Below are 21379 nucleotides of genomic sequence, written 5' to 3' on the forward strand. Positions count from 1 at the left end.
CTGCAGCCCGAGACAGGGCTCATCACACCCATTCGCTTCACGGGTGAGGAACCTGAGGCCACGGGGCTTGGGAATCTTCCCAGGATCACGTGCTGGTAAGTGACGGCGTGGGGACCAGAGCCCTGGTCTGAATTCCTCTCGAGCACACGCTGTTCCCACCCACCCCAGCCCGTGGCTGACCTTCTGACTGGCGATTCATTGCTCTTCTCAGTGTCACACGGTGTCTTTCAGTTGACAAAAAGCAGGCCCAAGAAAGGAAGGTGCCAAGGAGAAGCAGAGACAGTGTGGGGCTCGTCTGTGGTTTGTTGAGATCTGACACCGCCAGGTGCCGGCATTTCTGTCCAGTCCCGGCACCTTCCCGTGTGACGGCGCCCTGTCCCTGCTCCTGCCCTGGGGCCCTCCTGTCCAACGGGAACCTGGCCTGCTGAGCTGCTCATGGCTGAGCCACGGGGAGGGAGGGACCGAGACTGCCTGGGACTGACCGTAAGGCCCCAGTGCCTACTGGGATAAGGCCCCTGCAGGAGCCTCCTCAGATACTGGAGGGAAGTTAACGCCGGCAGACACCCCGAGACCCTGGCGGCAGCGAGGGAGGGGAGCGGCTGGGGGGCCTCTGGGCTGGGGGCATCAGGGCACGGAAGCCAAGGGCAGGGGCTGGAGGGCGAGGCTGGGAAAGGCAGGCCTTGGACGTCGCCAGGGCTTGTGCCTGCCCAGCTGAAGGGTCCCGAGACCCGGCTGAGAAAGACCCCACGGTGCCACACAAACCCACTGCCGGGGCCCGGCTGGCACCTGGGAGGGAGGGGGACCAGGAAGGAGGCAGTTCCTACGGGACCCAGGGGGCGAGGGAGGGCCCGAGGAGGGGGGCAGCAGGCAAGGCCACACAGGCAGGCTCGGCCCAAGGAGGCCCCAGCCTTTGGGCCCCTTCTGAGGAGCCACCGACGGCCTCCACCAAAATTCGCAGCCTCCGAGGTCATGTCCCTACAGGAGGAACTGACCTGAAGAATGCTTTGTAAACCAGTTTAGAAGCATAAAGACCAGGGAGCAGGCCCGAATCTAGGCCCGGGAGCTCCATCCAGGATGCCAGTCCTTAGGCTGAAAGGCACCTCGGGAGATCCTCCTGCACACCCTCTTAGCTCTCCCCTTTCAGAAATAGGGCAGTGGCGCTCACAGAGGGCAGATGACCCTGCTTAGTGGCAGAGCTGGGACAGGGACCTAGGATCCTCGCAGACGGGCCTTTCCAAGGTGCCACTCTGTCCCCTACACAGTGACTATGAAGGACAAAGTCGCCCACAACGGCCAGAGAACGCGCATCACCAAACCCACCATCCTATCCTCCCACCTGCGGTGAAGACGGACAACTCTCACTCGGGTTTCGGCGCGTCCGACACCCAGACCCTCATCTATTTCCAAATGCACGTGGACGGGGGCTTCCCCCGGTCACGTCTAGGTCGGCAAGTAGGAAATTTCCTTGGGACTGAGTCCGTGTCACGTAGGCCCGTTCAAAAGCGTCGAAGCTGAAAGCAAACAAGATCATTCTATGTATCCTTAAGGTAACAGCAGGGACAGGGCCCCGGGGGTGGAGGGGGAGGGAGGCAGGGGCGGGCATGGGGAAGGAGAGCAGGGCTGGCCTGGGCGTGCACCAGTGAAATGCCTGCTTTCAATGGGACAGGCTACACGCCGAAGCCCCAGATCAAGTCCTTCAAAGGGCAAGTACCCACGGAGACCCAAGGTGGACGTGGGAGGCCAGGATCGGGGGGAGCAGAAGCCAAACCACCCCACTGCGGAAAGGAAACAGGGCTTTTGAGGCAGCCTCCAGGGAGGCTGAATCCGACGGTCTGGGAAGGCAATGGGAAAAGGACGCACGCAGGTGTTCCAAAAGTGAGCACTCTTGGGCCATGAGAAGGGCTTCTACGGGAAGAAATGGACGCTGAAGACAATCCCTCTGTGATCCGCACAGGGATGAGGTCTGGGGGCAGGGAGAGCCCAAAAGGAGGCTAGATGCCCAGCGGAGGGCGCGTGGCTATGCCCTCCCACGTGGCATCGTGGGCAGGGCTGTGTCTGAGGTGCTTGGGGAACACTCGAGTTGAATGTGAGGTCGCGCACAGCCCTACTCTGGGGACAGCTTGACCTGGGAGGCAGGAAATCAGGACCCTTTGTTTGGGCCCATCTGAGCGGGACCGATCAGCTGGCAGGAACAGCTGCAAGCGACCAGAGCCGGAAGGGGGATGGGGGTGGGGGGGGCACCGACTCAGGCTAGGCCAACCAGCCCGCTAGGGAGCCCCATCTTCTGGGAGGGGCAGTCGCCGGGGCCCACGTGATCCCTGTGGCCTCAGTGGCAGCCCAGCTGCGCCTCGCCAGGGCCTGGCCCCTGAGCAAATCGGAAGCCGGCGTCAAGGGATGGGGGCGGAGACAGGATCACGTTTCTCAACCCATCCGGGGCCTGGCCTCTTGAAACAAGGTGCCTGGCGGCAGACGGAAGTCTTTCCCGGGAACTTGAACCACACTTTTCGAGACTTTTAGAAAAAAAGACAGGCGCCTGGGACCCCGTCCCCATCCCCTCCCCCACACTTGGCCAGGGCTCCCTCTCCAGACCGCCTCGGTGACATCACGTGACCAATAAAGAAGACTGCGACTTGAGTGGCTGCCTGCCCCACTACCGAGATTCTAGAATCTTGCGGACAGTATTTACTGGGCATCCCCGCTCTGGTCCAAGGCATTTCTGCCCTGAGAGTTCAGTGATACGGTCTCGGGTGGAGAATGCTCCCAATCTAGACTGGCTCCATGGCTAGTCAGAGTAGCGATGAGCTGTGTACAGCCATGCTGGGCCCATCGGCTGACGCAGAGCCAGCAACGTGGGTCCCCTCTCGTGCGTCCCCGCATCCCAATGTGGATTCAAGGGAGAGTTCGGAGAAGCAGGGTGACCAAGCCGAGAGCCCAGATCCCGGCTCCCAAGACAACCCGCCACCACAGGGCGCAAACTACGGTGTGGCCAACCAGAGTATTCTTCAGCTCTCCCTCCCAAGAAAGCTCTGGAGGATGGTGGAGGATCCCGCCTTCACCTCTGTGCGCTGGAATGACAAGGGAGATATGGTGATCATCAAGGAAGACCTCTTCCAGAGGGAGGTTCTTCACCGCAGAGGCGCAGACAGGATTTTCAACACAGACAGCTTGACGACTTTCATCCGCCAAATGAACCGGTACGGATTCAGCAAAATATGCCTGACCAGCCACTCTCCAGGGAAGAAGAGGCTGATGGTAAAGTAGAAAGCCCTTCCGTTGCCCATGTTCTCTTGTTACTCGAACACCTCCCGGGGAGGCCAGATGGGCCACGTGCTGAACGGGTTTCATTTCCGAGAATAACTTTCCTCACGTGAGAAGGTAGTTAAGGAAAGATGAGAAAGTAGAGCCTGTGGTATTCAGCCACAGCCCCTTAGAGGGGACCTGCAGGTGTGCCTACAGACCCTCTCGAGAGGCCACGAGATGTCAGGTAGCGACAGTAACACCTCGACCGAGGCTCGCCTCGGGGAGCTCTAGGGAGCGCACACTCCAGGGCAGAATAACCTGCCAGGAACTTAAAGAGACCTTTTCTCCACAGTCAGATAAGACCATTATGATGGACGGGGGTGGGCGGGGAGGAGTGGGTATTTTCTCCCAGAATGGCTAAAGTGATTCGTTTCATTTCAGATCTTCTGCAACTCCAACTTTCAGAGAGACAAGCCTCTGCTCATCGAGAACATTCAGAGAAAATGCAACCTGGGAGCAACTGATCAGCCCGGGACCAGCGCAACAGCCCCAAAGGGAAAGAAGCCGGTGGCTGCTACTGGACGCTCCCCACAAATCCCTTACAACGATTCCACCACCCAGAAGAAAGCCCCGGGTGCTCAGGGGCCCAGCGCTACCCAGCCTTTCCTGTCCTCTAGCACGTGCTCTATGAGCGGTGGAGCGGGATGGGCCAGGGAACACCATCCCCCCAGTGAGCAGGGCGGCCTGAGTGGGCAGGGCACTCCCTGGAATGTCACTTCTGTGCCCCTGGTATGGCACCAGGGAACTGCCCGCCAGCCCCACGGTTTACCCGGCTTATGGCTCGGAGATGTCTCTGTACAACAGCTGTCTCTCCCTCCTGCTGGGGGCCCTTTTAGCTACGTCCCCAAACAAGGTCCCTGAGGTGGACGAGGAGTAGGGGGGCTCCTCAGATTGCAGGCGTGCTCTCCGCGAACAGTGCAAGGACCACTGCGATCCCTGAGCTCGCAGTCCCCTGGGGACACACAAAAAGCCCCATCTCATAACCAAGAATCTACTTTTGTCTCTAATAAAGAAAAGCCAAAGTCCACGGGAGTAAATGAAGAATCGAACGAGAAGTGCGAGTCTTGTGTCCTTTCTAACTGTCCGTACTATTCACACCACATCTCAGTGGACGGGCCCGACGAGGCTGGAAACCCACAGCCCCGGCAGGCTTTGGTCCCCGCCGTCCCCTTTCGTTTGAAGCAGCAGCATTTCCCACGCTCAGCCAGGGACGCGGCTCGGGAGCGCTGAGGCCAGCCCAGGACAGGCTGGTCCCTGGGCCTTGCCTGCTAGTCAGGAGGCAGCGCAGCCTGGCTCCTGACCTCAGGGGTGTCACCTTCCATTAGTCATGCATCCTGAAGCAGAAGGAGCCTCCTCCTGGGTCCCCCTACGATGCCACAAGTTTCTGACCCGCAGCTGAGCGTGTGTCCAGCCCACCATCCAGGGGCCTCCCAAAGAGGCCCGCCGGAAAGGAGGGCCATCCCACCCACCAAGGTAGGCGTGCACACTGCCGTCTGCCTCAGAAGAGACGGGCCCTTCCCAGCCGACACCTGGGGGAAAGCCCAGCACCTTCAGAGGTGACAACCCCTAGAAAGCTTGCTGACAAATGGCCCCAAACCCCACAGAGAAGTAAGAGATTTCCACAAAGCGAGCGCCAGCCCTTTTCACTTTGCCGTCAGAGCTGTATTTAGGAGCCTGTCTTCGGACGTGAAGTGGCCGGGCAGCACGTCTAACACACACGCTTCGTGAGCCAAGGGACGCTTTACAACAGGGCCAGGGTCACCTGCAAGGACAGACCGCGCCCTGTTTCTGGGCCTGCGGTCCTCTCCCGCGTGCACGAGGCCCGCCACCGGCCTTCCCCCATCGTTCGTTCCCCAGACGCGGTCCAAACATCTGGGAGTTCTGACCAGGCCAAAGAGGGGAAAACGCTAACCGGTCCCCTCAAAACACATTTCTCTCAACCACCCAGAACCAGTAGGGCCAAAACGAGTGGCACTGCCATCTTTTCCTAAAGGTCAAAGTCCTCGAGACTCTGTTGCTGAGCCCAGAGCGGCATCGCACGAGGAGAGGCCCAACCCCCGTCCCTGCACCAGGTGGGCACGTCTGCTTCCGTGAACAGCACGGAGCGGGCAGCGCTCCCCGGGGCAGGGCCGATTCGGACCGAACCAGACGTGCACGTCCAGGGCGTGAAGGCGAGTGGACGGTGGCACAATGAGCCGGTCTCTCGGTCACCTTCCTCTCGAGAGCCCAGTCTGGTCAGGCCTCCTGCCCAAAGGGGATCAGGTGCTCGGGGATGTCCACCTGGAAGACGTCCTTCCCGCCTCTCCCGGGGACAGGCCGCAGCAGCCAGCGGGGGTTGGCAAGCGCAGTCAGGTACTTCTGCTGCAGGTTGAGCAGCAGGGCTCGATTCTCCAGCTCCGCGACCTCGTTGGGACCTAAGTCTTCCGCGCACAGCGAAGTGTCCCCAATGTCAACCAGCCCTGTGCACAAAGGCAGAAGCACACAGATGGAGAACAAGGTGATTCAAATCACGACCACTAGAGACCAAGACCACGTCATCGAGGGGACCCGGGGTGAACTGGGTCCCTCTGGCCGAGCACTTCCCACCCGCCAACCTCGGTTCAGGGAATTGGGGGCGAGGCCGAGGGAGGGAGGGAGGGAGGGAGGGAGAGCAATGAAAAGGAGAGGCCTGGTCCCCCACGACCCCACCAAGGCCCGACCGCTGCAGGCAGCAGGTACAGGTCAGGAGGGCCCCGGGCCACCGCTGCGGGGAGCCTACGGGCAATCAGGTCCCTGAGCGATCCACCGGGGGCCAGCGGTTGATGCGGGACCTGCCCCCGCCGGGGGCTTTAGGGGACTTCCTCAGGATGCCGCGGGCAGCGGGGGTGAGGCGGGCGCGTGAAGCCGGGCGGGCAGCCCGAGTCCCCAGGTCCCCCTCACACGCAGCTCTGGCTGCCGTGCTGCCTCCCGCGGGCTCTGCCACGGCGCGCACACGCACGCGTGTACACGTGCGCGCGCACACGTACACACACGGAGGCGAGCGCCACGGGCAGAGCCGGACCCGCCTCTGCCTCTCGGAGCACAAAGGGGGACTGAGGCCCAGAGTGGCGGGGAGGGGACCTTCCCGGCCCCTCCGAAGGCGAGGTGCCTCAGGAAAACGAACCCTAACCCCACACTGACCGGTTCAAAAGAAAACGAGGCGCCAAAGCCCCGGGTGAGACCCTGGGGGGCAGCCCCGGCAGGCGATCGTCAGTCACTTGCCGGCTATCACTCCACGGCCGAACTTCTCCCCGTCCCGCAGCAAGGCCTGGATCTGCGCGGGGCTCATCCCCAGCCTCTCGGCCAGCAGCTCCCTCCAGGCCGCGTCCTCCCAGTCCCTGTGCGCGATGTGGACGGCCAGGGTGCGGTGCCGGTGGCCGCTCAGCACGGGCCGCCACCGCGTCTCCAGGGTCTTCACCCCATTTAAGATGAAACCCGCATGAGGCTGCCGGAAGGACAGGCAGCCGAACTTCATCTCCCAGAGCTCCCAGGGCCTCACGCGCCTGTGGAAACACAGAACCGGAACGGTCAAGCAGCCTGACGTGCCGGCCTCCGAGCTCATGACCCGTGGGCCTGACCTCAGCCCCGTGGCCCCCCCGGGCGCCAGCCCCTTCCATCCGTCTCCGCGCCCGTCAGCTGACAGGGGGTGCCGACCGGGGGGATCCGTCCATCAGATGGAGTCCGCGGGGAGCTCACAAGGGAGGCCGGGACAGCGAGAGAGAGGCGTGTGGGCAATTCCACGACAGAGGGCACTGGGCCCCGGGCGGCAGAGAGGAGGGAGGGAGGGCCCCTTGGCTTCACAGCCCAGTGGCCGGGCTCTGGCCCTCTCCCGGCACAGACAGGGACAGTCCTGGGCCTGGCTTCTCCCCTGCCCCCGGCCCCGCAGCTCCCTGGCCCTGCCGCTGCCCATGCTCTGCGGATCCCCCATCTTACCCCAGGGCTGCTGAGTGCAAATCCTTGGCAACCAACCTTGGCTCGGCCCTGGGGACGCCCTGGCTCTCACATGGCCCTGCCAGGTGTCTCTTCCCCGCGCGCCTTGGGAGCCACCCTCCTCCCACCCCTTCCCGCACCACCGCTTCCAGCCCGGCCCGGAGCCCGAGAAACGATACGTGACGGCAGGAACTACCGGCACTGGTGCGCGCCCCGTCTCCACGCCAGGACCTGGGACGGGCACCATCCAGGGATCATAGTATTCAATCCTCAAATAACCCGGGAGGTTACCATCACCCCGCTCTGCAGCTGAGGAGGCGCCGAAGGATAGAGAGACAGCGCATGGTTCCAGGGGACCTGACTCCACGCACCCCCGTCCTCGCCTGCTTCCCTTGTACCTGGGGGGCTGGGGGGAGGGTCCCTGCTCGCTGAGGACAGAGGAGCAGGGGAGCCGCGGGCCTGAAAGTCAGCCGGGTCACGGCACCGCACGGAGCCTCCACTTCCACGTGGCTGTGAGGACAGGGGACAAGGCCGCAAAGGCAGCCAGTCCAGGACCTTCTAGGGCTTTCCTTCCCCGAACAGAGCGGAGACACATTTCTCTCCAGGGCCCATGAGGCTCCACATGGTCTGGCTCCTCCCCCTGGCTGCCTGCTCTCCTCGCCCCTGGATTCACCCCCTGCAGCCATGAAGGCCTTCCTTCCATCCCCGGAACGTTCCACGTGTGCTCCTACCTCAGAGCCTTTGGAGAGTGTTAGGGGTCACACCGTGCCCCTGAAATTCACGTGCTGGAATCTCAACCCCAAGTTCCTCAGAGTGTGACCCTACCTACAAAGCGAAGGTCTTCACAGGGGTGATCAAGGTCCGATGAGCTCATTAGGGTCGACCCTCCTCTAACAGGACTGATGTCCCCATAAAAAGGGGCCAGTTAGAGACAGACCGGCACACAGGAGAGCCAGCAAAGACCCGGGAGTGAGGGGGGCGGGATGGGACAGATTCCCTCCACAGCCCTCACGAGAGCCACCACCGGCGGCACCTAGATCTCGGGCTTCTGGCCTCCAGAACCGCAAGGCGATACGTTCTGTAGTTCAAGCCACCCAGACCGTGGGACTCTGACACGACTGCCCGGGCGAGCGATCACAGAGGGTCAGCCCTGTCCTGGACACCTCTGCACGCGGGGGTGGGGGATGACTTCTCCGCTCACAGCACCTCAGGAACACTGCTTCACGTCTGGACGTCTCCATCTGTCCTATTTTCACCGCCCACACGGTACCCCGTCGTCGGCTGTCCCACAGGTTACTGACTCTTCCCCCGCCGAAGGGGACTCACAGACTGCTTGGCACTTTCTGCCCCTCTAGACACTCAACACGACCACACACTCGCTAACTGAAGCCCCGCGTCGGAGGAGGCCCGCGTCACACGGCACACATCCCGAGATGCTGACACACTCCAGCAAACGGCCTTCCGCAAAGGCTCCCCCACGTACACTCTGCCAGCCACGGGCGAGGCTGCCGTGCCCGCACGCACTGGCGGGCCCCCGAGCATCATCACCCCGCTTAACCTCTGCCAACCTGATGGGTGACAAAGGGTCGCCCTCCTCACTGCGTTGGGGTTAGTTACGAGGGAGGCTGGCCAGTCCCTGGGGCCTGGCCGTTTCTCTGGCTCCTACTGGGGTGTGTGACTGGGTCCCAGGCTCGCCCGCGGTTTCCGCCCCTCAGCTTCTCAGCCAGCCCCTTCCTCACGGGCGCCACCAGATCACAACCACGGGACCCGAACCGTGCGGGCGGAATCCCTGGGGAGAGTCCCTCGGGAAGAAGGCGGCTGAGTGCCCTCCTACCTCTCGACGCAGAGGGTGCCTGCTTGGTGGCCAGAGGAGAAAACACTCTTCCACTTGTCTGGGCGTCTTCACCTGCACGAGAACCAGAGGGACAAGGAGAAAAGTCATCAGCCACAAGACAGCAATGCCGGCCAAGGAACCACAACGGTCTTCTCCTCGGCAGGGACCGGAGACCACCAGGACCCAGGAGGGCCCAACCGATGAGAAACACACGTGCCGCCTCCCTCAGGGTTGGTTCTGCTCATCAAGGCAACGGCCCTGTCCCCGCCCGGCTGGGTCGGGGACCCCACGATGCCTCAGCCCGCAGCACAGAAGCCCATCCCACAGGAGTGACGGTGACCTTACAGCCCAGCAGCTCCCGCATCCAACAGGAGAAAACGACACCTCTCCTCACAGTGCCACGCGGGAAGGATCTGGAGAGCCCCACAGTCCGTGACCCTCAATGGACTCCTGGGTGGGCCCCACCGAGAGGGGAGCCGCGGACAAGCAGCTGAGCCCCGCAGGGCAGGGAGGTGGGTGGGGTGGGGGGTGGGGTGGGGGGTGTCGGGGCTGGGGGGTGGGGGCGGTGCCCGCGGGAGGCGGGAGGGCAGGACTGCGGGCGGCTGGTGCGTGTGCACCAGCGCATCGCGGGACACACACGTGGAAGGATGGCGGGCGGGCACGGTGGCGGTGGAGGGGACAGGAAGGTGCAGCCTCGGCCGCCCCGCGCGCGCTCCCCGACGCAGATCCCGGGAAACTCCCGCCCGGAGGTACCGTCCTCGGGCGCGGCGGGTCCTGGCTCCTTGTGGGCGGGGCGAGTCGCGGGCGCGGTGGGACGGCCCGGCCGCGGCCACCGGGAAGGACGGTCGTCCGCCTCGGGGAACCGGGACCGGTGACAGGTAGCCGCGCCCGCAAGCGCTGACGCTCCTTATTTCCGGGGTGAACGCATGCACGTACACACGTACGCACGCACGTACGCACGCACGCAGGCACGTAGACACGCACTTACGAACAATCGCGCATTTGCCGCAGGCTCCGGCCGCTAGGAGACAGAGTAGCAGCCGCCAGGCCATGTGGCGCGCGGAAGGCCAGGCCGCTCGGAGGTCCGAGACCGGCGGCGTGGAGCGGCACCCAGAGGAGGACCAGGAAGTGGGCGGGGGAGCGGGTCGGAAGAGAAGGGGCGGGGCTGTGGCGAATAGCTGGGGAGGAGCTGGGGGAGGGGCAGGGCGGAGGTGGGAGGAACGGGGGGAGGAGTATTTGGGGCTGAAGTGTGGGAAAGAGCTGGGTGCGGAGGAGCTTCTGGGGAAGGAGGCAGAACTGAGGAGGAGTGGGGCCGAGCTGGGGAGGAAGCCGGGCAGGTGCGGGGCGGGGGCGGAGCTGACAGGGATGGAGCTTGGGCCCCTGGGAACCCATGGAGGGTGGGCGAGGCCAGCTCAGTGGCGGAGGCCAGGCAGTGCCCTTTTGAGTCCCTTGCCTTAGGCGTCCAGTCCGCGCCGCAACAGTCGGCAAGGGTCAAAGTGGAAGCGACCCAGGGTCCTTAGCGACCGAATCCGAGCCTCAGAATGGACCCCAGGGGACAGGGATGCGGGGTGGGGGGGGGGAGAGTGGAGGGGGAGGGGGTCAGAGGGGAGGGGGGAGGGGGAGGGCGGGGCGTCTGGGCTGAGTCTTGCACCTCTGGGCTGAATGCCCAGGCCACCTCGCGTCCAAGCCACCCTGGGACTGCTGGCCGAGTCCTGAGGGACAGTCTTTATCTGGCCTTTTCTGAGGTGAGAAGAAAATTTCTCACTCGGTTTCCTGTCGCGCCTGGGACCTGGCATGTCCCAAACAAAGCCAACTTCCCCTTCAGAGCTGTTTCCTGTCCTCTTCCTCCCAGTGGGGGGACGGGGGGGCGGGGCCTCAGCCCACTCAGTGCCGCCCACCTGGCTCTGCTCCTCCTTGCTTTGCTTAGGCAGCCCTCCGTCCCATTTCCTTGGTGACCAAGTCCGGTGTCCCTTGCCTCCCAAGTGCCTGATGAGAATAAATGCTCCTCTTTCTGTCCCCACTGCTACTGGCTGACTTCAGGCCTCATGACCTAGGGCCGGTGCTGCTGTCACCTGAGTCTCCCCACCAGCCGGGACGCCTCCTGTCTCTCCTCCTCCAGTGGGTGCCCCACAGGCCATCGGTTCCGTGTCACACCGCACATCTGTCCTCATCAACCCCGGGCTGAAGACCCTGCCGAGCCCTCTCCTGTTTAAGCCCCAACACCTCCTTGGTGCCCTGGGAGGGCCTTCGAGTGGCCCCAGCTCTCCGTCCTTGTCGCCCAACACCCTGGGTGCCTGTGCTGTCCGTGCACGCTGCGCGCACGCGCTCTGCGCGTCTCTACACTTTGGCACGTGCGGTTCCCGCTCCTGGAGCCCTGGTTCCTCTTGTCCTGGCAAGCTCCTGTCCTCCTCCCAGGCACAACTGTAACGTCCCCTTCTCCGCCCGCCGCGAGCGTCAGGAGCTCCTGTCTGGGGTTCTGGCAGCGCCCTGTGCCTTCCTGCTGCCTTCCTTCGCTGGGCTCTTCTTCCCGGGCTGGAGCTGCTCTCCAGGAGTCCCGGGAAGACAAGGACAGGCTCTTACTCGTTCCTGTAAGCCGGGCGCCTGACACAGCTGCTGCTGAGGGGACGTTGGCTCAACAGAGCACTGCTTTCTCTTCCAGCGAGCTGGCCTCCTCTCAGACCTTGCGGAAGCCTGAGGAAACAGGAATGCCGGCCCCGAGGTGAGGAACAGAGGGTGCCTTCGTGGATGTGAGGCCTCGGGGCTGCGGGGCACCTGAGCGGTCAGCAGATCCAACTCCCTCCGTGCCGGTGTCCCCTCCTCGACTCGTCGCCCCAGGGGTGGTTGCGAGCTGCGTCCAGACACCCCAGAACCTCGTCGGAGTGGTTTCAAATCATGAGGGAGGGTCCCGGGAATGGTGGGTGGGCTGCTGGCGTTCCTCCCGAATCCCGGTTTTGAAGAACTAGAACTTGCCCAGTGAGCTAGAGGCACGCGATCGGTGGCTGCTGGTTGGGGGACAGCTGTGACGGCGCTCCGTAAGGACTCCCTTCTCTGACCCTCCGGTGTGTGCTGAGAGGCGGGGAGCCCCAGGTCCCCCGGGGCGGGGGAGGTCCGGGGTAGTGGCTGCCAGGCCAGTTCGCTGCCGGATGGGCGGGCGCAGGAGGAATGGCCTGGCCGTGTTGCAGGTGGGCGTGGGACGGTGTGTGGCTGCCCCTGGGAGAGGGACCCCTTTGCAGCTCAGCCTTGATCTTCAGTACAGCTAAGTCAGCGCCGAGCCTTAAAACCATCTGATTTCTGACTTCCCGGTGACGCTTTCTCCACCTGCTGCTTCCCACACCCTCCAGGAGCAAGGTCCCGGCAGGAACAGGCCTTCTCTCCCTCCTGTCTGCTCACTTGGGTGTCAGCCGGGCCTCCAGCCTGGCCGCTCCCGCCTTCCGCTGCTCGGGCTGCTGCTTCCTCCCGGCCCCTGTGACTGGGCCGCAGCCCACATCCCAGGAGGGAGTCTCCTCCTCAAGCTCCGCTTCCTCCCCAGACACGCTTCTGTCCCCGTGAGGCACCCCATCTTCCTTCTAGGAAGTCCTCGTGGTTTGCGCCACTGCTCTTTGGGGGGCGGTGCCCCCAGGACATCGTCTCCTCTCGGAGCCCAGGGCACCTGCTCTGAGTCCACTTCCCCTTCTGACGCCCCGCCCGTGGCACCAGCAGACCTCACTGTCCCTGCGACCCATCTGGGCACTTGCCTTGGCGGCTGCGTCCCCTTCTCGTCCCCGGTGGCCTGGGTCCCTCCAGCCCCCCACCCCAACTGCGTCTTTGAGGCCCGGAGAGGGTTCCAGTTTGCTCCTGCCGCACGTTTGGGGGCACCACCGGTGTGGGACGGGCTCGACCCAAAGTCTCAGTTTCCCTAGTGTCCTCCTTGGTAGGGCTGGTTTCCTCTCTGCAACGCCTTTTGCCCATCTTTCCACTGAGCTGCGTGTCCTTTTCGTGCCGAGTCGTGGGAGCTCCTTTCGGGGTCCGGGTACTAATCCCGCCCTGGTTGTTTGTGTTTCAGATGCCTCCTCCTGCCCCTTGGGGGCTGGTTTCCTCCTCTCTTTGAAGGTCCGACTTGTAAGTGCCCCACAGGTCAGGGTGTGTCCCGCTTGCCCACTCCCAGGCCCGCCCCCTGGGGCTAGTGGTCCCCGAGGAGACGGTGCCCTGGCGTCCAGCGCTCTGCCCGTGAGAAAGGGCTCCTTCTTGACTGGGTAAGTCACTCGGTCACCGCCTGGCTTTAGTCCCTGCCCTGGACTCACGCAGGGCAAGCCCCGGGGCAGCCGTGCAGCTGCAGGAAGACGGCCGACCTTGTTTTCTCTGCCCCAGCTCCCGGTTTACCTCCTGCCGCCCCACATCTGGCCTGTTTCTAAGACGTGCTCCCCTGCCCCCTCCTTCCCCTCTGTCCCCTGGGCAGCTCCTGTTGGCCGTGTCCCTCTCCACACGGCCCAGATCGAGGGGTCCAGCCTGAGAACCGCAGGTGTTTCTGATTCTGTCTTAGTGACTGGCGCTGCAGGAGCTCGGGAAGACGCTGCACACAGGGGACCTGCAGACGTGAGCAGCCACTTGGCCGCCACTGCTCGGGGTGGTGCCTGCGCAGTGAACGTGGCACAGCACGGGGGGCCTCCTGTGCACTTCTGGCGATGCCCCCACTTGCGTTCACGTTACAGACGGTTATATCGCCTTTGGCTGGGGGCGGGAGATGCTCATCTCCACGTCTGCGGCACTCCTGAGCTCTTGGGTCTACGTGCTCTTCAGCGTCCTCAGTCTCTGGGCAGATCAGCAACGACCCGGGCCCCAGGCCCTCCGCAGTTGGAGGGGGCCTTCCCGACATCAGGCTGTGGCCCAGTGAATGGGTCCAGCTTCCTTGTTTGAGAGATTCAGGAGTGGGGCCGGGGTGTGGGGGTGGGGGTCTGGAGCGAGTGTTGCCATCCCGTAACCGTGGTCACAGGGCTTGGATGACAGGACTGATGTGCTCTGTGCCTGTAGGGCCCGTTCAGCCGCCTCCTGAGTATCCGTGAGCTCTCCGTGGCGACTTTACAAAGTACAGAGAGGATGTGAAGAGTCAGGAGCAAGGGACGCCCATAAGGCATCACCTGGAGGCAAGAAGGTTCACGAGTTCACGACTGGGGCGTGTTTCCCCTGCTCTTTTTCTACACGTTTCTCCTTTACTCGCTGGAGTGCGTGCAGGGTTACCATTGGGCCTTACATTTTCTCACTCCCCTTAAGGGTTATCCCAGGTTCTGAAGGATTCCTCGGCAGACATCTCACTAAGCCCTGCGCCTGGTTCCGGAGGATATTGGATTGCAGCCTCTCCCTGCTGAAGACCAACTGACAAACCCTCGGGAACGGCCCTGCGTACCTTGGACCAGTGACAGCCTCTGCTCAGAAACCCCAGCCCAGGGGTCCTCCTGAAGCGGCCGCAGAGACAGAGTTTATCGCGTCTCCCACATCAGGGTCAAGCTGGGCCCGGTGTCCACCAGCCTCCAGCTGTCTGGTTGTCCCGTTTCCCGGTGTTGGGTCACCCAGCGCGGAGCCCGAGGTCCCTTTGGGAGGGGCTGGGGGGTCATTCCAGTGCCTGCTTGCCGTGGTGCTGCAGCGTCCTTCCCCCTGGGGACCCGCCACATCCCTGGTCCGCGGTTCCACGTCTGAGAACTGGCTCGGGGGCAGAACCTGGGCGAGGGATCATGACTTGTTCACTGTGGCCCCCTTTTTTCTCACTTTGGTCTTCACCCTAAGCTGCTCATCCCCTATGGTCGGCAAAGCAAAGAAGTCACCTCCCCCCTGTGCCCCCACGTTCCGCACGCTTGGATCTTCTCACCTGCCAGGACATTCCTCTCCCCCTGCCAGCCCAGCGAAAATTCTAGCATGAAAGTTCTAGCAACTGGGCTGTGGCCTTGTGGCCGGGGCTGTCCGCCCGCACACCACCCATCCCCGGGGTGGGGTCCTCATTGCCAGTGAGGCGGGTGATGACAATCCCGTACCAAGACCCCGTCTCATCACCTGCTCCTTGGACCACTCCAGGGCCGGGCGGCTCGGGTTGCCTCCCTCGGGAAGCTGATCCCGGGAGAGAGTTAGTGCCAAAGGCTGGCTGGGGACTCACACCCACTAAGGGGACAGGGAGCAAGCAGGGTTGGGCAGGGTGTCCCTTCAACCTGTGATGTCGACCTGACAGTTTCTGCCAGCCCGTCGGGGAGCTGCAGAGCACGGACGGGCATTAGAGGTCCCCGCGGTGGGCCCCAGTGGTCAGGCCCTCGCAGTGCCCGAGGCCTTGCGATCCACATCGACTGACCGGGAGAACCAACACCCAGAAGTGGTGCCCGAGGGGTGGCTGCGTGCGCGCACGGGGCGCCAGCTGCCTTTGCCCGGGCAGCACCTTGCTCTGCCCTGCGGCCGGCCTGGCGGGAGGTGCTTTGGCTTCTTGTGCATCAGACAACCGCTGGGTTGGGCAGGGGACGTGCTTCCAGGGCGTTGGCTGACTGGCCATCTGTTAGCGTCATCGGTGTCAGCGCAGCTTGATGGGAGAGGGCAGATCTGGATACCAGGCATCATAAGGCAAAGACCATTTAAGTCCGCAGACGTCCGTCCTGTGAGAGGGTCCTGGACTGTGCTGGGACACAGGTGTCCACTCACCCTTGGGTTACTCAGGGCTGGTGGGGGAGGGGCATCTTCCAGGCAGACCTGTAAAGCACAGAGTCTGAAACGAGGCAGAAGGAGGGGAACGTGAAGAGCGGGGAACCCCTGACTCAGAGCCAGGGGCTGCGGAGGGCTTCAGAGAGGAGGGCCGTCTGGGCTGGGTCTTGAAGTGAGAAGGGTCTCCTTAGCTGGGAGATGGGGGACGGGCCCCCTGGAAGGGCCAGACACGTTCAGGGGACTGAGTCCAGGTGTGTGGCTGGAGCAGATGAGTTTGTGGAGGGCCCCAGCCTGACACCATCAATTCAGGTACTCTGAGCGATTGTTGGCATGGGAGTTTTAGAGATTTTGATGTGCTGTGAAGTTTCATTCATTGCCTGTAGAGGGAAGTGTGTGTGCAGAGCTACCCAGGTAGGCTGGGCAGTCTCCTGTCGTCCACAGGGAGCAGCGTGGGAGGAAGCACAAGCTCTGCTCTGCCGTCACAAACCTGGGATTGATCCCCGGCACCACGATTGCTGGAGTGTGAGTCTAAGCAAATCACTTTACCTCTGTGAGTCTTGATTTCCTCGTCTAAAGAATGGGCATAATGTGAAAGTCTCCCCATAAGGACTAATTTTTTAAATTCTGTCTGGTGGGGGTGAGGATGACACGGGATGATTCACATGAGAGCAATCTGTAAACCAGAAAGCACCTACTACGAATAGTGTTTGAAGAGGCATCTCTGTTTTCCCAAGAAGAATTTGCCAGGCTAGAAAGAGTGTGGGAAAGCAGGCCTGTGCCTTGAAGCCTGCAGCTGGGAGACAGGCAGACACTGAAAAGCCTCCAGCTTGGAAAGGAGGAAGAGGACAGTGACACTATCGGACTCCAGTCCCAAAGGTCCTACAGGATATGGCCTGGGGACTTGGGGGCCATGGGTAGGTTTTGACTAAAGATGTATAGTGGCCCCTGGACACAATAGAAGGCAGCGTGAACTGAGTCAATCCGACAGGGTTTGAGAATTAGGGGCTGTAGCAGCGCCAGGAATCGCTGAAGCTAGGAGCTTCCCTGAACTGTGTGGGAGTTGATGTCAGCCTGCTGCCTCGGGTAATACGGGTCTATGATTTGCTCTCCACGATTCCATCAGCCGTGATGCTTTGGCAACCAAAAGTGTTTTCACCAGCTTGACCTAAACCCTTTCGGTGGTAAAACCAAAAATGGATGATGGCACAAAGCTATTTATAGCATCCTGAATTTTTTTTTATTTATCCCATTTGGTGTTAAGAGTCATGTGGTTCACTGCAGAGAAGTCAGCGTGTTTGCTAGACCCTGCCAGTGTGTCACTGACATATGCTCTGTGTCCCCATCACAGAGCATGAATCTTTATGAATCCTGAAACTCACATGGCCCCCAAGGCTTTTGGAGGAAGCATTGTGTGCATGTGATATTAACACCAGTAAGAACCAACATTTTGACAGAGGCCCAGGGTTCCTGGGTGTGTGACCTTCCTCCGGCCTTCGGCCAGTAGGGATGCCCTTCCTGGGACAGGCAGGACTGAGGCCCAAGCCCCAGGTCAACCTAGATGACTAGACACCCCACCATCTGTCAAACTGCATCAGGATGTGGAATCTCGTTTGGCACCAACCACGGTCTTCCGTGGGAGAAATGGGATGAACCTAGAGCTAAAAAGAGGAAGGGCTCTTGGAAAGCGTGTTTGTCCACTAGTTGTTTATATCTCTGAAAACCTGTCCACTGTCTGGTTTCAGGAAATCCCGAGCCCTGTGCCATCTCCCAGTGCTGTCCCACAAAGCCTGGGTCCTCCACACAAGTCTGGTGTGTTTTGTGATTTAGGAGTCTCTGATTTTGAGAGCTCGGTGATGACACAGGGAGCTCGGCAGCATCAGGCTCACCCAGTTGCCTTGCTTTCATAGCACGCTTCCCAAGGGCCCAGTGGGAAATGCAGCTGGAGGGAAAGGGCGCTGTGCTGCCAGAGGTGCTAGTTGCTCTGCTGGGTGGCCCCCTCTGTCCCTAAGAAGCCTGTCTGTTAACTTTGGACAGGATGGAAAGATGCCTTCAGGGAGTAGCACCGACGTCTCACTTGCTCCATGCTTAGTAGCTAATTATATTATTAGGATTAACCTGGACCCTAAATTGCAAAGTCCATGTTTTCCCTGAGCAAAATTGGGGTTTTCTGCCAGCCAATGATCTGGAAGCTCTCTCTTACCTGCCCACCCCTGCTTCTGTGCCTTGGTGACTCTCCATGTACCCTGGTTGCCCATGAGGATGCATGGTGATCAGCCTCACACACAGGGCTTTAGCAAGAATCCCCTCTGGTATGCCTTCCACCCAAGTGTTTTTATTGGTCCCTTAGAGACTCTTACAGAAGTTTCCCATATTGATAGACTTTTAAATGATGTTACAGAAATATCACATCACACGGATTACATAAGGGGTGACGTCCGCTGCTTCCCAAATGCCACATTTCTTCAAGTAAAATGCAGATGACAGCCTGCAGTGTATAAGGAAATGACATCCTAGTAAAGGCAGAACTGAAATTCTCATCCCTTTTACTTATTTTAAAATTATTAGTGCCATATAAAATGAGGGCTTCCTTTTCCTCACCAAGCCTGTGCTCCCCTCGCTACCTTTCTTGTGTAAACTACTAAGTGCATGAGGACACCTGTCTGATGAGGTACATGCTAATTCGCTGTACCACCAAAGATTCCTTCCACACTTCTGTTCCTCCCCGCCCCTGAAAAGGGCCTCGTTTCGGGCCATCTTTAGCTATTCCTTCTGTAGATGGACCCATTCGCGCCTGAGGTGTGTTTCATGGCACAAGTATGAGAGGGGCCCCAGAGGAATGTCACCCAAGCCTTACGCTGTTTCCCAGCTCCACTTGTCCCCTGGCTTTGACTGCAGAAGTGCAGAGGGAGAGGGGGTTGCCCTGGCCATCCAGCTGTGGGCTCCCCTTCGCAAGAAACACCCGATTGTCAGAGTATAAGAGCACAGGTGTGCGATGCCAGACAGGCCTGGGGCTGGCTCGCAGCCCCTCCCCTCACACAGGAAGCCCCCCAACTGTGAGCGTCCTCCTTGAGGTCTCATTATTTCCCTTCCCTGAGGCTCTTAAATCTGGGGGAGTAAGCCGAAATCTTCCCTAGATGGAAGAGGAACGGGGAAAACCAGGAGGAAGGGGGTGACCAAATGTAACCTCCTCAATTTGGATGCATGCAGCTCAAATGGGAGGAAAAAAAAAGATCTGACTAGGCATTTGTAGTTTGTTTTAAGTGTATCCTTCATCTATATATTATTTTAAGGACATGAATCACCAATGAAGTAGCGCCAGCGAGCACCAGCGCTTGGGCGGCCCCTGCTGGAGGCTTTTAGAAATTCTGCACTTCCTGGCTCTGACAGCCCTAGAGTTGCCTGCTCCAAGCTAGAGGCCTGTCCTCCCACCCAGAGCCATGCTCGCTGAATCAATGAATGGCAGGATGGAAAAGTCTGGGCTTGAAGAGAAAATGAAGGAAAAAGAGAGTAGAGAGAAGGGAAAGGAAAGACTGTTCACAGGATGATGCAAGATGTCCAGAGACAAATGCGCCTGGGACCAACGTCTTCCACAATGAGAGAATCATCTCACCTTACAAAGTCCTTGACTTAGGGCAGGAGCTCAGCAAATGTCAATGCTGCAGTGATGCCCAGTTCCTCTTCTGCCCCTTCATGTTCCATAAGGCTTTACTTCAACAGAATCAGATTCTGGTTGTGATCCAATTCACCTTCACTCCCCCGGGAGTTCCCAGCTAGAAACCAGGCTATTCCTGCTGTATCATCAACCTTGGGGCAGCCCAGACCCAGCTCCATCCACCTGGCACTCCCCAGGCAGTTAGAGGACAATCCAGCACATCTTGAGGCAGCCATTTCTGGGAACAGGGCCCTCGGTATCCAGCACATGTGGTGGCAATCACAGCCCACATCAGGTTCCTTCTCAGGTTCAGTTCACATGCCCACAGAGACAAGGGTGATGCCTGCCTCTCTGTGCAGGGTGAGCTCTGCCTTCTCACCCAAGTAATTCTGGTCATGCTTGTCATCCCAGTGATCCCTCAAAACCCAACAAATAGTGCCAGCCCTGCGGATACAGCAGTGAATGGAAGGGGCAGACCCTGCCCTCGAGGAGTGCCCGTCCGAGGATCCCAGATCTGGAATGAAACAAGCCTTGAATTCTCCCCTGAGTCCTCATCCTTTTGCTGTGGCAGGGGATTGTGGAATATTGACCAATAGACCAATATGTTCCGCTCTCACTGCCTGAGAGCGCCTGTGAGAGGGCCACCTGGCAAGGAACTGTAAATGGTCTCTAGGAGCTGAGAGCGGCCCTGGCTGATGGCCAGCAAGAAAATGGGGACCTCAGCCTACAGCCACAACTGAATTCTGCCAACGACCTGAATAAGTTGGAAGAGGACACAGAGCCTCAGACGAGAACATAGCCCTGGCTAACACATCGATTGCAGCTTTGTGAAACCCTGAGCAGAATACCCAGTTAAGCTGCTCGCAGACTTCTGACCCAAGGAAACTATGAGGTGATAAATGGGTGCTACTTACAGCCACTAAGATTGTGGTTACACAGCACTTATTGGTCCCTCTCCCTCACTCACTGAAGACTCGGGCACCTGGCTCCCTGGTTTCCTTGGCATCCTGAGTCCTGCCATCATCCTGGGTGACTCTTCAGTGTCTACCTGGGCAGTTTGTGCTACTCACAGCTCCTTAACTTCTTCCTTGCCTTTGACAATCTCTCTCTCTCCACCTCAGCACCCCCATCTTCAAGGCCACATCCTAGACCTTTTCATCATCAGGATCTGCTCCACCTCAAACATCTTAAACTTCAGGATCCCACTCACTGACTGACAGCAGCTCTCTCACACCCTCCCTCTTAACCACTATCACCCGGACTGCTCTCTCACGGGCCCTCTCCACTCGCTCTCACTCTTGTCCTGCTGCTGCTACTGCCCAGCAAAAGAATAATAACAAAAACAATAGAATTATGCCAACTGGTACATGTAATTTTCTAGCTCAGCTTACATTCTGCACAGCCCAGCAATCTCATTACATTTCGAAATGTTTTTAAGTTGTATTTCTCTGCTAGGGCTGATGTGACTAAGTACCACAAACTAGGTGGCTTAGAACAACAAAAATTTATTCTCTTACAATTCTGGAAGCAGCAAGTCCGAAATCAAGGTATTAGCAGAGGTGTGTTCCCTCTGAAACCAGTACGAGAAGGATCCTTCCTTGCCTCTTCCAGCTTCTGGTGGTTTACTGGAATTTTTGCCATTCGTTGGCTTGTAGATGCATCACGCCAATCCTCCATTTTCACATGGGCATCTTCCTTCTGTGTGTGCCTGCCTTCTGAGTCCAAATTTCCCCTTTTTATAAGGACATCAGTCACATTAGATTAGGTCCCACCTTAATGACCTGATTTTTAAAAATTTATTTATTTTATTTATTTATTTTTGGCTGCGTTGGGTCTTTGTTGTTGTGCGCGGGCTTTCTCTAGTTGCGGTGAGCAGGCTTCTCATTGTGGTGGCTTCTCTTGTTGCAGAGCACAGGCTCTAGGCGTGCGGGCTTCAGAAGTTGTGGCTTGCAGGCTCTGGAGCGCAGGTCCAGTAGTTGTGGTGCACGGGCTTA

General features: G+C 60.0%; 1 protein-coding gene and 1 pseudogene across 2 annotated transcripts; one reads left to right on the top strand and one right to left on the bottom strand.

The window, feature by feature from the left end:
• Window positions 1-2778: 2778 nt before the first annotated feature.
• LOC149744163 (heat shock transcription factor, X-linked member 3 pseudogene) lies at window positions 2779-4177 on the top strand (annotated as a pseudogene).
• LOC149744164 (protein EOLA1-like) lies at window positions 3612-9607 on the bottom strand. Of its 2 annotated transcripts, XM_089904039.1 has the most exons (4): window positions 9083-9607; window positions 6541-6821; window positions 5581-5759; window positions 3612-5062 (listed from the first exon to the last, which is right to left on the bottom strand). In XM_089904039.1, exons 2-4 carry the CDS (start codon window positions 6791-6793, stop codon window positions 5042-5044), a joined length of 453 nt encoding a protein of 150 aa, XP_089760165.1. In that variant the 5' UTR covers window positions 6794-6821; window positions 9083-9607; the 3' UTR covers window positions 3612-5041. The 2 variants fall into 2 exon arrangements, with proteins under 2 accessions (XP_089760165.1, XP_089760164.1); XM_089904038.1 differs by having other exon boundaries at window positions 3612-5759.
• Window positions 9608-21379: the final 11772 nt, after the last annotated feature.

This window comes from Delphinapterus leucas, chromosome X, assembly GCF_059928025.1.
Source record: "Delphinapterus leucas isolate spDelLeu-1000000601 "Yukka" chromosome X, BTC_Dleu_Yukka2, whole genome shotgun sequence".
NCBI classification, from domain to species: Eukaryota; Metazoa; Chordata; class Mammalia; order Artiodactyla; family Monodontidae; genus Delphinapterus; species Delphinapterus leucas.

What these genes read in the sequence shown, in the direction of transcription:
- LOC149744164 (XM_089904038.1), bottom strand. Translation starts at nt 6,793, where the DNA reads ATGAAGTTCGGCTGCCTGTCCTTCCGGCAGCCTCATGCGGGTTTCATC. An exon ending in CGGCCGTGGAGTGATAGCCG is followed by an intron (nt 5,760 to 6,540) that starts GCAAGTGACTGA and finishes CTTTGTGCACAG; the next exon opens with GGCTGGTTGACATTGGGGAC.